This window comes from Hippocampus zosterae, chromosome 20 (assembly GCF_025434085.1).
Source record: "Hippocampus zosterae strain Florida chromosome 20, ASM2543408v3, whole genome shotgun sequence".
In the NCBI taxonomy this organism is placed as follows: domain Eukaryota; kingdom Metazoa; phylum Chordata; class Actinopteri; order Syngnathiformes; family Syngnathidae; genus Hippocampus; species Hippocampus zosterae.
Window position 1 is genome coordinate 9,914,377 of NC_067470.1, and position 15,840 is coordinate 9,930,216.

At 42.4% G+C, this 15,840-nt stretch overlaps 2 protein-coding genes across 2 annotated transcripts in view; one reads left to right on the plus strand and one right to left on the minus strand.

Annotated features, from left to right (window-relative positions):
* Positions 1–685: 685 nt before the first annotated feature.
* On the minus strand, positions 686–5,818 carry mnx1 (motor neuron and pancreas homeobox 1). The gene is made up of 3 exons (XM_052054129.1): positions 5,254–5,818; positions 1,851–2,011; positions 686–1,069 (listed from the first exon to the last, which is right to left on the minus strand). Exons 1-3 carry the CDS (start codon positions 5,783–5,785, stop codon positions 770–772), a joined length of 993 nt encoding a protein of 330 aa, XP_051910089.1. The 5' UTR covers positions 5,786–5,818; the 3' UTR covers positions 686–769.
* A 3,555-nt stretch (positions 5,819–9,373) lies between these two features.
* The window catches only part of ube3c (ubiquitin protein ligase E3C), a 35,579-nt gene continuing 29,112 nt past the window's right edge, over positions 9,374–15,840 (plus strand). Inside the window, exons 1-11 of the mRNA XM_052054084.1 lie at positions 9,374–9,503; positions 10,011–10,121; positions 10,739–10,792; positions 10,928–11,002; positions 11,271–11,402; positions 11,482–11,597; positions 11,716–11,873; positions 12,834–12,987; positions 13,558–13,778; positions 13,937–14,088; positions 14,182–14,369. Of these exons, the coding sequence (XP_051910044.1) occupies positions 10,056–10,121; positions 10,739–10,792; positions 10,928–11,002; positions 11,271–11,402; positions 11,482–11,597; positions 11,716–11,873; positions 12,834–12,987; positions 13,558–13,778; positions 13,937–14,088; positions 14,182–14,369 (1,316 nt within the window). The 5' untranslated portion in view covers positions 9,374–9,503; positions 10,011–10,055. The remainder of the gene's footprint in view (positions 9,504–10,010; positions 10,122–10,738; positions 10,793–10,927; positions 11,003–11,270; positions 11,403–11,481; positions 11,598–11,715; positions 11,874–12,833; positions 12,988–13,557; positions 13,779–13,936; positions 14,089–14,181; positions 14,370–15,840) is intronic.

The following is a 15,840-nucleotide window of genomic DNA, read 5'->3' on the forward strand; positions in this document are numbered from 1 at the left end:
ATATATTGCGATCCAGTATGGCCAAGTATTCCAGGTCACTCCACTTCCAATGAAAATGTTTGACACTTATCAATATCGTGACGCATCAGTTGTAGCGGTGATATCGGTGGGGGGGGTTTTGGGGGGCGGGTTTATGATGCCATGAAAAAAGATGTTTCTCTGATTTGTCACATGGACTTGCTTGGTTTTCCCTTCTTCATTTACATCGATATCGCAATGCATCGTATCGTTCGCCTGATTGCCGATATTGTGATATCGTAACGTATCGCGTAATCACAGACTCTATCATTATCTTGCTTGCATCATTTGAGGCTGTTAGAACTATTTGTTGGATATATTTTTGTTGTCTTACCATTTTTTTGTGCTGCAATAAAGTAAAAATGCTCAGTTTTTTAGTGAGACGAATATATGTGTGTATGCCAGATATCGATACTTTGGTCAGAAATCCAAATATCTACAGTAGAGTTGACTTATTCCACTGATTAAGTTCGATAATGTCTAGTTACGTAGATATTTATTGTTCATAATCGCATTTTCGCCTATATTATCGTTTTAAAGGCAATGCAATTAAATAAAATGCATTTAGTCTTCTCCGCACTTTTACCCCAGTTCCGCTGATATCACAATGTTGCTGTCTGTTGATGTGTTGGCGACGTATAGTGATAGATTGATTATGTTTGACCTATTTTTGTCATCATTTATCTTTTTTTTTTCATAAAAATGTCAACGAGAAAAAGGCTTTGCATGCAAAGTCTTCCTCCATGTCCATTCAAGGCTGCGGGCTGAGGTCGCAGGTTCGATTGCGCTCGTCATCCGAGGAACAGTCCGAGGAGTTGTAGAGGAAGCGGTCGCACTCGTCGTCGCTGTCCTTCAAGTCTCGTATCCTGCCGTTTTTGCTCGTCGTCGTCTTGCCGCCCTCATAGTCCGACCCGTCGCCATCTTGCTCGGTTTTGTCACCACCTTGCCCACCCTTGCTGCCCTTCTGTTTCTCGGCCTCCTGTGCCGCTTGTTCCTTGGCCTTCTTGCTCCGCTTCCACTTCATGCGCCGATTCTGGAACCAGATTTTCACCTTGGGGGCGAGTCAGTACAACAACAAAAAAAATGCATTAAGTTTCAAAGCATAGGTTCTTAAAAAATGTGCCTACCAGCCAGGCTGGATGGACACTTGGATGAATTAATTGACAGCTGGAAAGATTTAGATCAGGGGTCTCAAACGGAACAGTTAGGAAGTGACACCAAGTAGAGAGAGGACCAGGTCACCAATCTTCACATGCTACAGAACTGTTAATGATCTCAACTGACTCCATTCATCAACATTAATAAAGTTGGATTAGTTGTGTGAGTGTGGGGGGGGGGGGGGGGGGGGTTGTGTATTTTTTTTAAATAATGTGGCCCAGCCACACCCAAACCCCCTACACAAATTGAATTTGAGACCCTTGGTATGATAGAAAGATACACGGATTGGTCAGACCGACGAATGGATGGATGCTAGATCCCTGATAGCACTGGTGTCCAACTCAAGACCCGGGGGCCAGATCTGGCCGGCCACATTATTTTATGTGGCCCTCTGAAAGAAAATCATGTGCGTCAAGTTGCATGAACCTTGCTAAAAAATGTACAGAAATGTCAACTTGGGCGGGGGTGGATGGATGAAGGATAGTGTAGATCCATGGATGACCGAAACGATCGATGGACGGATTGATTGACAAATGGACAAATAGATGCTACACGATAGAGAATCGATGGATGTATGGCTTCATATTGTGATGGATAGATGTTTCGGTTTTGACCCTGGTGAACGGTGAGATAAATTACATGTGTTGTTTTGGGGGGTTTATTTGGTGCTATACCTGTGTTTCGGTGAGCATGAGAGAGGTGGCCACCTCGAAGCGTTTGGGTCGAGACAGGTACTTGTTGAGTTTGAACTGGTGCTCCAGCTCCAGCAGCTGCTGGCTGGTGAACGCCGTCCGGGGCCGCCTGCACTTGCCCAGCAGGTTGGACTGTGCCTGAGCTGCTTGTGCGCAGTTGCAAACACATACATAAACACAACAGTCACGTTATGCAATGGGACTAAATATCATGAAAGTCATGTTCTGTTATTGCATCATCAGAACATTTGTGCAGGTAAAATGTTTAGTTTTTTTTTTAAATACCAGTAATAGTTTCTCATCTCAAAAATTCAAGGTGGCCCAAATCAAATGCTCATGATTCCATATACCTGTGAACGGAGCATTAAATTCCCAAAACAAAACAAAAAAATGTTTTGAAAACCTGACTCATTTATTCTACCTTATCGAGAAGAACATAAACATGATTTTTGCATCAAAAAAAAAAAGATTCAGGCTCTACCTGCTAAAATAAAAAGAGGCAACACAGAACACCAAACCAAGTAACAAAATTGATTCAAAACTAGAGGCAAAATTATTCCAAGTTATATATAATTTTTTACCTATACTTTGAAAAAATATTACTACCTAACTACTGGTTGGTGATTCTCCGGCCAACTCAATCAATCCGAGATTCTTAAAGGAACAAGAGCCAGCTGACACCGTAAATTTAAAAACAAAAATTGTCAATAATTATGCAAATTATTTCCAAGTTACCATTTTTCCTTTTGAACCAAAAATGTTACATGACACTTTGTAACTTCAGTCAAATGATTCAGATTCTATTAGTCACGAGTCATCACAGCAAAACGTTTTGAAAATAAGGGCAAAGTTATGACAAATCGTGTGACATTTTGTATTTTAATAAAATTGATGTCACCTATCTAGCAAGTTCTGACGCTAAAAAAATGAGCTGACACCAAAACCCATTCAAAATAAGTCAAAATGTATTCTCCGTGCTGAGCAATTTGATGATCTATTTGTTTATTTGTATGCATTACACTTCATAAAAATGCAGGTGGGCGATTTCCCACCCTTGACTCAACAATAGCAGTCGTTTCAGATTTTTGAAGGGGAAAAAAAAGCCACGTGACACATTAAAAACAACATCCCAGCAAGGTGTGAAAAGTGTCCACACAGAAGATGGACTCTACCCGGCACCATCGCCGCTGGCTTTTTTTTTTTTAACCCAAATCTGTTAGAAACGAGCGTGGACAAAAAAGGCAGTGTGCGTGGGAGCAAAGTAGCATGTCCACTGTGGCTTTCACAGCCCACCACCACTTTCCCACTGTCCATTATCTGTCCATTTTAGTTCCTCTCCCAAAAATCATCCATCTGTGTCACCTTGTATGTACGCACTCAATCATTCGCTTCCACTATGCAAACATCGGCAACGTTTTGTTTTTTTTAACCTCTATATCGATATTTTTGGAGGGCGGGGAAACAAAATATAGCACTCTGCTACTGAAATTGTTAGTTACGATATAATTGGGCCATTTCGTCATGATTATAGCATTTAGTATATCTTGCTAATATGCCAAAGTCTAATTTGATGGGAGAACATTTTTTTCATGAAAGAATTAATCGAGTCACGATTACGTCAACGTGACTCCAAACCACACTGGGGGGTGGGGGGGGGGGACCCACAACTAAAACAGTAATTTAACTTAGAACAACTTTAAGGTTTAAATTATTAACGTTTATGGCAACACTTGGTGTGTACAAACAATTTGCTGAGTTGTTTTTACTTCTGTCTTTAAGTTTGGGGACAAGACACTAAAATGTATTTCTTTCGACTTTTTTTTCTTTTATGAAATGCGGAAGAGGCCATTTTCATAGGGACAAAACTTTAAATATTTTAATATTTATAGTGCAGTCAAAACGAGCACATAAAAAGTCGACTTATAACAAGATGTTGTCAGTTTGCATCCAAATCACAACTATAATAACAGAAGTCTGTTACAACCCAATGGACATTTTTCATGGATATCACGCCAAATCATTAAATAAATGCGAATTAAAAACCAACACCTGGACGTTTTTACTTGAAGACGGAAGACAATAGTCACCTCGGGCTTCGAGAACCCAACTTAAATAACAATAAATCAGAACAATGGTCAGTAGTCATTAAAAAAGTCAAATGAAAACCCACGATTATAATAATTATTCTGTTTGGACCAGTGGCCAGTGTAGTAAGTATTGTAGTTTATTAATTTAAAAATGATTCCAATTTGAAACAAGTTACTGTCGTCAAATTTGGATGAAAATGGGTCCCACAAAAGTGTAAACAGCACATTGTATAAAGCGGTCAGTCGCCATTTTGGCTCAAAGTTGTACCAGTTGATTTAAAAATAACAACAATAACAATCATTAATAACAATATAATAATAATGATACAATATGTGAAATCCTAATTGGATTGCTTAAGGGTATTCAAAACATGTCAATTCAATTTCAAAGAGGGCCAGTGGAGGACTCAATTTGTTTTATTTTGCGATTGATTAACGGAAGCCATTTTGGCTCAAAACGGGACCAACCAAATAAAAATGAAAGTCTAGTTTTGACATTTCGTTTATTACTGTATTAATATGAGAAATATGGCCACTTTGCTCAACATACGACTAAAATGATTACAAGAAATGTATATGTCGTTATTGTTTTTCTTCTTTTATTATTATTATTATGATTATTATAAGTACAATGGGAGACATTGTGGCGCTTCCTGGGCCAAATAACAATAAAAAAGCGAAGGACATGAAAGATATTTTTTATGGAGCCGAGGCAAAAACATCTTGTAAGTTTAAGACATTCAAATATTAGTAATAAATAAATTTGAAGGCTATCACAATTGACTTTTGCTTGACTTTTCTTTCATTGTATTAGGGTTTTGGGAACCATGTTGATGCAAAAAGAAGTCACGATTTTTATTTCAAAATGCATGCGCTTGTTTGGACTAGTTTGAAGACAGAAATATTTTGATGTAAATGCGTCCAGATAAATTCCTTCATATAAAAACGTATATAGCATTTGGGGGGAAATGGGACCGCTGCAAAATGACCAGTTTCTTCGATTGTGCTATTGATTAGGATATACTAAAATTTGCATTTTTGTTTTCTGTATTTATATATTTCTGTACTGACAATATCACTCCCAAACGCAATTTCATTATCATTTTACGACAAAAAAAGTAAATTTTCAGGAAAAAAATGTAATATTACGAGATTTTATTACCACGCCCCCAATTACGAATTTGAATAATCCAATCTGATCAGATAGGTTTTTAATTATCTTGTTCAATGGTTGGATCCATGCCCTTGACTGCAATTGTGCTATAGTTTGATTTTCTTCCAAATAAAAATGTACTCACAGTTAAAGTCTGCCATTTTGGGGAGCATCATCCCGGCGGTGGATACCCGCAGCCAGTGGTCCAGCTGGAAGGTGCTGGCCGTCAGCTTGATGGGGTCCCCCCCTGCGTGGTGGTGCTGGTGGTGGCCGTGATGGGAACCGTGCGGGTACGGTGTGTAGGACAAGGCAGGGTGCTGGGCGGTGAGCGCGGCCGCCGAATACGCGTACATGGGGTGGCCGTAGAGCGCCTGCGCGGGCATCCCTCCGCCGCTGTTCTGGGGATGGAGCCCCATCACCCCGTGAGGCCCGCTCAGGAAGCTCGGCTTGGGGATGAGGCCGTGGGCAGAGAGCCGCGGAGGAGACGGCGTCTCCGCGCGGAGAGACTCCACTGGGTTGCTAAGCTCCGAGGCGGCGTTGGCGGTACCGGCGGCACCGGTTCCCGCTCCCCCTCCGCCGCTTCCTGGCGTCGTGACGAGAGCCAGAGGGGAAGTCTGCACTTTCGGGGTGTCTGTCGCCAACAGTGCGTCGATGCGGAAGTTTTTCGACTTCTCCATCTTGGAGGCGAGAGAGTACCGCGCGGAAGTTGAGACGAGACCCCGAGTGGGAATCACAAGTTCGGCGTGACACTTAATGCTCGTCCCGCTGATCTGATTGGCTGAAGGAGAACTAAACCCCTCCTCCGCCCCCTAAATGCGTTCACCCGCGGTCACCGTGCACCTTCCACCAAAAAGACGCACCACCGTCAAGTGGCTCTAACGAGGCGCCATATTTTACACCAACAGCTCCGTCGTTAAGATTCGTTTAAGGAATTAAAGTGCAGCACATCGGAAGGATTTCACACCCTTCAAGGTCACCCGAGGCCCGTTTGGGAGACTCATATAGTCATTATTATTATTTTAAATAGAAATACATTACGGGAAAAAAACAGCCAATCTCGGTCCAGAAAAGTTTGTTACTTTTGTTACTTTACTAAACAGCATTTCCTTGTTGTTTGGATGCAATACATTTAAATCCCTTTAACAGAGGGTATGATTGTCCCCCCTCCCCGAGGCTCAACGTGAGAACAAAAATGTGTGTGTGTGTGTGTGTATGTGTGTATATATATATATATATGAGGGGTTTCAAAAAGAGAATCACAGTAATATGTTTTTCCCCTGAATTAAATACATTTTGATGCCCTTTTTGCCTCACAGAGTATATGTGCATCCTTGACTGAAATCTCCAGACGTGCAACGAAATGTTGCTGTTGTTATCATAGATATTTTATTCATTTCAAAACATTTTAAATTATTTATTTTTCCAAATGAGAATAATATGTGCCTTATGTCTGTAAGCTGATACATGTGAGCACGGGAAATATATTTTTAAATTAAGCCATTGAAAAAAATAATCATGTGAGGATAATAACACGTCTAGAGAGTTTCAATGTGTGCATATGACTAACTTTTTTTACATTTTATTAAATCCAAGTAACAACGGCTGACCAATTGGACATGTATTTTTAGGTGCTTGTTGATGATTTTTAGAGATTTTAATTTTTAAAAGGAAATATTTTTTCTTTCAAAAATGCATTTCGCTTTTGTATTTCTAGGTTTTTCTTTCTTTCTTTTTTAATATATTCTTTATATATTTTTATATTTTATTCTAACCGAGAGTTTGCGAATGAATCAATATGAATAAACCGCAAACTCATACTAGGCACATAAATGAATACGCAAGTTAGTGAATTTACACCGTGATTTAAAATGCAAAACGAATACATGGATTTGGGGTAATGTTCAAATAATCATTTACAAAACTGAATTATGAATCTCGCTCGAAAGGTGAGCTGTCACTTTTCCCAATTGGATTTAGATGACAAATTAAAGAAAAGTGCAGACACGGGGTAATTCGGAAATAGGACTAGGTAATTGTTATCATCATAATAACCATCAGAGGGGGGGGGGGGGGGAGAAAGATGGCACGTGCAAACACGCGCAGGTGCCCGCGACGAATTCAAGCGAAAGCTCTCGCGCTCTCGTCTAAAAATAAATAAATGGATCACACTGTAATACACGTGCGGTCGAAACGAATAAGCCGATGGACATACGTATGCGCGGTGACATTGCGAAGCACGTCAGAATGTGTGCAAAGCAGAAAAAATAAAGAGAAACTGAGAAGCGAGTGTCAAAATGAGGGCAATTTCAACGGCGAGTCCGCGGCGGGCGGAATGGAGCGTGCGGGGTCTAATAAGCCACTTAAAGTTAATGGAAGAGGGAGGTCACCGCGAGAATTATTGACACCCCCGTTGGCCTTAACCTGTCTACCAATAAAGCTGATTAGTTTTGCCCCATTCGTCAGCGCCACGGTCGACGTTTTATTTGCTCAGGGGAAATCAACAAGTCAGCGGCCGCTTTTGCCGCTAAAGGATCGCCATTTAATTGCGCACCTCCATGATAAGCGACCGCGACGAGGACGCGGCGACGGTGAGAAGGCAGAGATGGATGCGTGGGGGTTGTTGGGAGGACTCGTTTCCGCCCGCTCCCCCCAAAAAATCATATATGTATGTGTGTGTTTGTTTAAAAATACACACACACACACACACACACACACACACACACACACACACACACACACACACACACACACACACATATATATATATATAAGTTTCTGTATTTATTTTTTTTAATCATTCTTAAGATAGGAGGGTTTTTTTCAATTTTCATTATCGGTTTTTAATGGCCAGATCTGACTGTGCATGATGATTGGATAGCCGTCTATGCCGTGCTGCTTTAATTCCATTAAACCCAGCCTAAAATATTTCTATTAAGGCTGCGGTGAAATGTGGAGCCATTTCCAATTGGCCCTTAGCGATTTATGACCCCGACTTCAGACAGCCCCTATCACATCCAAGAAGAAGGGTGGAAGGGGGAGGGGGTTCTCGTCATTCATAAGAGCTGTTTGCCCCTTAATGACTTGGACAATTAGATACGAGACAAATCAACGTGACAAACAGCCATAGTTGATCCAATATTAATGACAATATGTGCTTGTTTTGAAAAGCAAATTCCCGTTGCCTCTTTTGATTGACTTTTTCCCATTTGAAGCCACGTTCGAAATCATCAACTGGACAAAGATTCTACCCACTGTCGGGTTTCCCGACGCTCGCCTAAATAAACGTCGTTCACTGTACACTTCACTGGGCACGCGGAACAATCATTTACACGTTTTTGAAATGGCATTAGAAGTGAATTCAACTTCAGTTTTTAATAATGATTATAATCCCTCAAGGGGAAGTTTTGCCAATGTCACATTTTCGTGGTATGAAAGAGGCATGGTCGAATTTCTGAACTTCTGAACTTTATTTGGGGTTAAATGTTGGTAGGTGTGGGTTGACTCAAATTTAACATGATTATGAATGTGGTTGCTTAATTCTGAGCACAGCCACATCCCCATTTATGAGAGGGTTTTTACATTTGTACCTTATCTCCAAATTTTCTTTTGGTCCAATGAGTTGTATCGGTTACAGGCCACATTAATGGTGACATGATTTTTCTTGGACTCATTTTCTTTTGACGCAACAACCTGTATTTGAACCGGGGTGTGTACATTTTTTATATCCACCGGTGACAGATGCTACTGTAACATTTGTACAACTTGTATAATATTTTTGACACAGATTTATTGATGATTGATAATACCCTGAAATATAATACACCTGATCTCTGTGAAACATATGTTGATATGCATAATATGTCAGTATTTTTTAATGAAAACGAACTAATTTTAATACATTGACAAATATTGGACAAATAGTCGTCTTTACATGACTATTTTATCCAGGTTCTTCGATTAGAACTCTTTGGTCGGTGATATATTCACTTGACTCGGAAATTTGAATTTTTCCATGTTTGGGCTTTGCAAAGAGGACCGGTGTAGCGCACACATTTACTCTCGTTTTAATATTTCAGACAGTGTTTGTCTCTATCATAGAGAGGATAAAAATGTTTATTTGGATTTATTTTCCCTTCATACAAGTGCACTGTTTCCCATTTCCACTTTTGATAAAAAAAATATCTATTTACGTTTTGCCCTAACGCAGCTCACATTATTGACTTATGTTTCGTCCAATCGCCTTCCCCAACGTAACAGGAAGCGGAAGCTGTATCTGCTTCCCACCACTGTTGTGTTGAGTGTTGACTTCTTGCGACCGAAGGGAAATAAGTCGTTCAGATTCAGCTCAAACAACCACAAAACAATAATTGTCCCCACGCAGCTCACACGTCAAAGGTAACCGTTACACGTGCCGTCAATGTTGCAGCTTTAGTTGCATTCCGTGTTGCTGTAACAGACCTCCCAAAAAGGGAAACCCCTCCGTGAAGGAAGCCCTTTTGCGTGCTACCTCCTCGGCTACCCAGTTAGCTCCGTCGATAACGTCAATATAGTGGTGCTGTGCGAACACGCCTGTCGATAAGCTTGAAACGCGTCGCTAATATGCATATTTCGCTCCCGATTTTCCGCATATTCGATTATCAGAACGTAGACGACCGCGTTCGGATCCTGTTTGCTGAGTCATTTGCTAGCTAAGGAAGCCGGTTTAGCTGTATTCGAAGCCGAATCATAAGAAATGACATTTGACAGATAAATACCCTTGAAATAAATCACCCAAGTTATGTGTGATTAATTAATTTTGTACCAGAGATTCTCAGTTACAACTAAATCCCAATCAACCTCGAGACGTGTCTCCCACGACCTTGTGTTTACACCTTGATTTTGTCCTCTTTTTTTTGGAAACAGGGAAAAGAGCCAGTCACGCCATCAGTCAATGGGAAAGAGGTGAAAATGTTTAGCTTCGAGGGCGAATTCAAGACGAGACCCAAGGTATCACTCGGAGGAGCAAGTAAAAAGGTAAGAGTAAAAAGGTGGACCCATCCCGAGATGACACGTTCAGTCATCTGATAAGAGCTGAGTGTTTTGAACACTAAGATGGACTTTTAATGGCTTCTATACAAATAGTTGAGTCACTGGGGTGCCAGACACAGATTGTGTGTGAAATTACACAACTCATTTTGATCACTGACACACAAACACTTCTGGGTATCTAAAAAGTCTACACACCCCGTTTCAGAGCTTGTTGTGATATCAAGAATTAGGAGCAACACAATTCATTTCAATTATTTTTCCCGCACAATTAATGTAACCGGTATAATGCAATTGACAAATCTTTTCCAAACTGCGAGTAGAAATAAATAATGGTTGCACAAGTGTGCACACCCTCTGATAAACTGGGGATGTGGCTGTTCAGAATTAACCAATTATATTCAAATTCATGCTAAATAGGGGTCAACACACACTTTTCACAAGCGCCTTGATTAACACCAAGTCAGGTTTGGGTGTTCTTGTAGTTGGCCATTTTTTTATACCACAAAAGCTTGTCATTTGAACAAGGATGTTTTTATATACACTGTAGATATTGTTTATTTTTTAATGTAAATCAAGCTTTTGTGTGTGTGTGTGTTTCCCAGGAAGCGAAAGCATCCCTGCTGCATCGCACTCAAGAAGAAAGAAGAAAAAGAGAGGTGACTAATTTGCCACGCACCCTGATGAACCAAATTGCCTGAAAAGTCTTTGAACATTTTTCCTGTTGTGTCTGAATTTCCTTTGTTTTTTTTTAATTATTATTATTATTTTTTAATTTGGGGGTCATGTCTCAGGATGAGAGAAAGCGACTGAAGAGCGCCATCATCATTCAGTCCTATGTACGCGGCTACCATGATTTGAAACGACAGGTAGGTTCTTGTGCCAGTCTAAAAATAAAAATACTCGTCATAATACTATTTTAATCTTGAGATACGACAATTTTATCCTCAAAAATCTTTGATTCACGATCGTTTAAGTGGAGAACTTTTTCCTTCCAAAAATGGAAACAATCTTTTCTTGGGCTTCCATTTTCAATCTCCCAGTGTATTTTTTTGCTTAGATTCCTCTTGTACTCTTGTTGTTAAAACGATCCAAAGTTGTGCCTAAAAGTGATTTTTTTATTCTATTTTTCTTCAGTATGCAATACAGAGGGCCACTTTTGACGAGTGCGCCAACCAGACGCCGCACATTTTGGAAGCGCCCACCCTCAGTCTGTTGTCGCGGCGGCTCATCTTTTTCTATAGACAGAGCGTGGATGCAAATAGATTGGTGAGAGGACAGCTTTTATGAGACTCTCCTTGCTTTGTCTCTTGACTCCAATGTTTTTTTTTTGGGGGGGGTATTGCAGATATGGCTGTGCCAGAACCTGGTGAAACACAACGCTCACTTTGTTAAATTTCTGGTGGGTCCGCACAGGCAGACGTGTATGTTTCAAATCAAGAGGATCCTGGGGTTTTGCTGCAGGTACCTCGGCAGTGTAATTCTGACGTCCTTTTGCGGTTCATGGTTTGAACCTCTGCTCTGGCTGTATTTCTCAAAATAAATCTACGACATACCACTTTTCAAATGTGTTTCCGACTAGACTCCTTCAGAACTGCGGCGACGACAGCTTAAACGTGGCCGTTCCCATGCGGATGTTAGAAATCTTCTCCTCAGAGGGAGTCTACTTGCCCGTGTTGGCCGACGCCAGCCACGTGGCGTCAACAGTCGAGCAGATTTTGCACTATATGGTCCAGAAAGGTAAGCAAAGGAGCGACAGTAGTCTACATCAGGGGTCCTCAACCCCCGGGCAGGTCCGCGGGTCATTTGGTATCGGCCTGCACAGAAAGAATAAATAACTTACATTACTTCCGTTTTCTTGATTTGGGAATCTGAAAGATGTTTTATTTTGAAAATTTACCGGATTCTCTGTTACATCCGTCTACAATATGTCACACCTAGACGCAGGTCAAGGCGCGCTTCTCGGTCATGCGATAGGTTACCGCTGAAATGAAGTCCGGGAGCTAGCAAAATGAGTAAAAAAACCCCAAACATCTTTGAATAGTTTCTTTGGGATGGGGAAAAGGCCCAGCCAGGACACAGAAGAGCAGCTGATGATTGTCAAGAAAGAGAAGGCTACATTTAATAGACAGTATCAGGAGTCCTATTTCAAATACGGCTTCACCTCAATGGGTGATTCACACGCACCAAGCCCACACTGCATAATATACGGCGATGGTGAGTCTTATTTTTCATGCGCTTTGTATCTTATTTTGAAGGCAGGTTTAAACGTTACCATCGCGACCAGAGAGTGTTGCGGCCAGATAGGCCGTTCCTTTTGTCACGATTCAGGTTTTGAAATTATTTTATTGTATTTATTCGTCACACCTTCAAGGCTGGTCCCTGAAAATATTGTCTGACATTAAACCGGTCCATGGGGCAAAAAAGGTGGGGGACCGCCGGTCTATATCCCTCTGTTCAAATGCCAGGTGAGAGGGAAATGGAAAAATTAACCCTTTTGGGGACAGCGGTTACTACAGCAGGAAGCTTATCATGTTATCAGATTACAGGGTGTATGAAAGTCATCACTGTTAATTGTGGATTTTGTCAGATCAAAGAAGACGTATTCTGCCTCAATTTAGCCACGATCAAATCCATCCTGTGATGACTACTCGAAGCCGGTTGCTTTGAAAAATCTTATTTGTCGTCATTCTTTTACAGGATACTACAGGTCACTGTACGTTTTGGTGAATCACCGCCTCCCTCCCAGTCTGGAGTTCACCAACTCTCCTTCCATTCCCTTGGCAAGCACACTATTGGAGCACATCCTCAAACCTTTGCACTTTAGCTACTCCTCCTGCATAGCGGGCGCCAGGTATGACAAGCCACGGCTTCTTTTTTTTAGTATTGTTTTCCTCCTGGAGTCAATTTACAACAAGCTGTAAAAGCCCCCTCCCCCCCACCCCACCCCTACACTAAAGTCACGTTCTCCCCTCCGAGAAGAATACGCGACTATTTGCCTTAAGTCGGAGACATTCTTATGAGGAAACGTCGAGGTGGGGGGGCTTCTTTTTTTCTTTGAAGAAAAGCAAGGTGGGAGCGAGAGGAACTTGTGTACACACATAGCCTGACAGCTCATTATGTGACTTCGGAGGGGTGTGAGGGGGGGAGTCCCCCAGATGTGAGCCAGACAAAGCAGCTCTGTTTGGTGAGATAATAGCCGAGTGGTCACTTAGCTGACTGATCAACACACCTCGCACATCGTAAAGTCTGCACCGTGTTAGAATTCTGAAGTTTTGCTCAAGTATTTAGTTTCAGGAACTTCTTAAAGTGGAGATTTTATTTTATTTTCCCATAATCCTAATTCCAGTCAAACATCAACAACTCCCAAGCGTTTGCCCGGTGTTCTCTCATCGAATATTTTCCTTTGCCCGTTGTCCTGCAGGCATTTTGTCTTCTCCGCCTTCACCCAAGAGTTCATTTCGGCGCCCTTTACGGAGCAGATCTTTCACTTCTTCATCCCGGCCTTGTCAGACACACGGCTGGCCTTCCCCTTCGAGGCCTTTCTAAGCTCCCTCCAGGACACCGTCAGCTCTTCCCCTGTCGCTCGGAACTGCGCACCCTGGATATTTTACTTTGTCCTTTCCGCAGGAGAGAACTGCTTAGGTGGGTAGCTTTCGAAGCATCTCCCGACCAAGCTACAATTTTAATTAAGATATCCTTTATTGGTTTGATGATTGAAATGATGGCTTCTGTTAGCTGTCTGTCATCGCACCGGACTCAATATATTATTCATAACGCATGTCGGGGGGTTATGTTGGCAGGTTCACTATCAGAGGAAGGCCTGCTGCTTTATCTAAGTGCTCTGCAGACGCTGCTGCCTCTTTTACCCGTAACTGAGAGCTGCAGCCGGCCCGAGGTAGGCAGCGATTCGGAGGACGAAGACGACGCCGTCGTGCACCTGCCGCCCATGAAGGTACCATAAAGCACACATACACCGCGTGATGTATTGAAGACAGTGTTCGACTTAACAGCCCCCCCCCCCCACCCCCGTCTTTCCACCAATTAGGATGACAGTCACATCTCCCTGCAGCTGATCACCGACGAATGCGTGCGCAAGCTGGACACCAAACAGCAGACCAACACGCTGCTCAACCTGGTGTGGAGGGACTCGGCGAGCGAGGAGGTGTTCACCATGATGGCGTCCATCTGTCACACGCTCATGGTGCAGCATCGGCTTCTGGTTCCCAAAGTCAGGTGCACATCGGCAACTAAGAAAAAAGAAAAAAAACCCTATCCTGTTTTATAAAATATATGTCAGGAAAGCAGGCGGCCCGGTAGTCCAGTGGTTAGCACGTCGACTTCACAGTGCAGAGGTACCTGGTTCAATTCCAGCTCCGGCCTCCCTGTGTGGGTTTTCTCCGGCTACTCCGGTTTCCTCCCACGTTCCAAAAACATGCATGGCAGGCTGATTGAACACACTAAATTGTCCCTAGGTGTGAGTGTGAGCGTGGATGGTTGTTCGTCTCTGCGTGCCCTGCGATTAGCTGGCAACCAGTTCAGGGTGTCCCCCGCCTACTGCCTGAAGACAGCTGGGATAGGCTCCAGCACCTCCGGCGACCCTAGTGAGGATTAAGCGGTTCGGAAAATGGATGGATGAAGGGATATGTCAGGAAAGCAGCTGCTCCCAAGGTAGACTTCATTTGCGCCAGGATCAAAGGATTAATCTTTGCCAACCTTTAGTGAGTTTGCGGTATTTCACCCCCCCCCCCCCAAAATATATATATTATGTTTATATTATATTTGGAATCTAATTGACTTAATTCAAGCACATAAAGGTGGTTGGTATCCATAAAGATACCGTACTGCCCATATTGACAAGGCAAGGTGGCTTTATTTAACTCGGTTTATAGATAAGGTAACTCAATGTGCTTCACAAAATCAAAAGTACAAGAGTCGAAGACAGTTAAAAGCAAAAGTAAAGCAATGAAAAGTAGTTTAGCAAAATGACTAAAGGAACACAGAGTGCAAGAACAAGACTTTGGAATTCATGATATGAGAGAAAAGCATAGTCAGTCAAATGGCAGATACAGATTCTGTTACCGTGACGACTGGGGCGGCACGGGTTCACCAGTATTTGCAGTGGTTTGGGGGGGGGGGGAAGCGAGTACTCGTAAAGACAATCAAGGCGTTTTCACTTGTGGAGGCAGCGCTTCATCCGTAGACTGGTTGAATGTGGCACACGGACGCAATATGAGCATCTCACAAAACTGATGGAGCTCTGCTTACCTTTTGCCTTTGGACACAATTGAAATGCAAAGATCTGCGCCCTCCCTTGCTTATCGTTGAGCATCAGCATTTGATTCGAATCGAGATTGTTCAGCCTTGCAAGATATCTGGGCTTTCTTTTTTTCACGATCAAACTGAATGATTATTTCATTTTTCCACTATTAAGCAACACTTACTTCTCCGTTTATGTTGGTGGGATTAACATAAGTGCATCTGGCCACCTTTCCGCGCAGTAGGCAGGAATGTAAATAACGGCGCAAAGAGAGAGAAGGGGAGGGCATCGGTCGGCCGTGCGCAGCGCACATTTACAACCGGCGAGAGGAAGCAGAAGATGTCAGTGAAGCTGTCAGTGTTGGATGAGGGCAATTACCTCTTCTCGGGAGGAGGGGTTGTGGGGGGTCTGATTACATTAGGGCCAGGATGTCAGAGGTGCTGATTG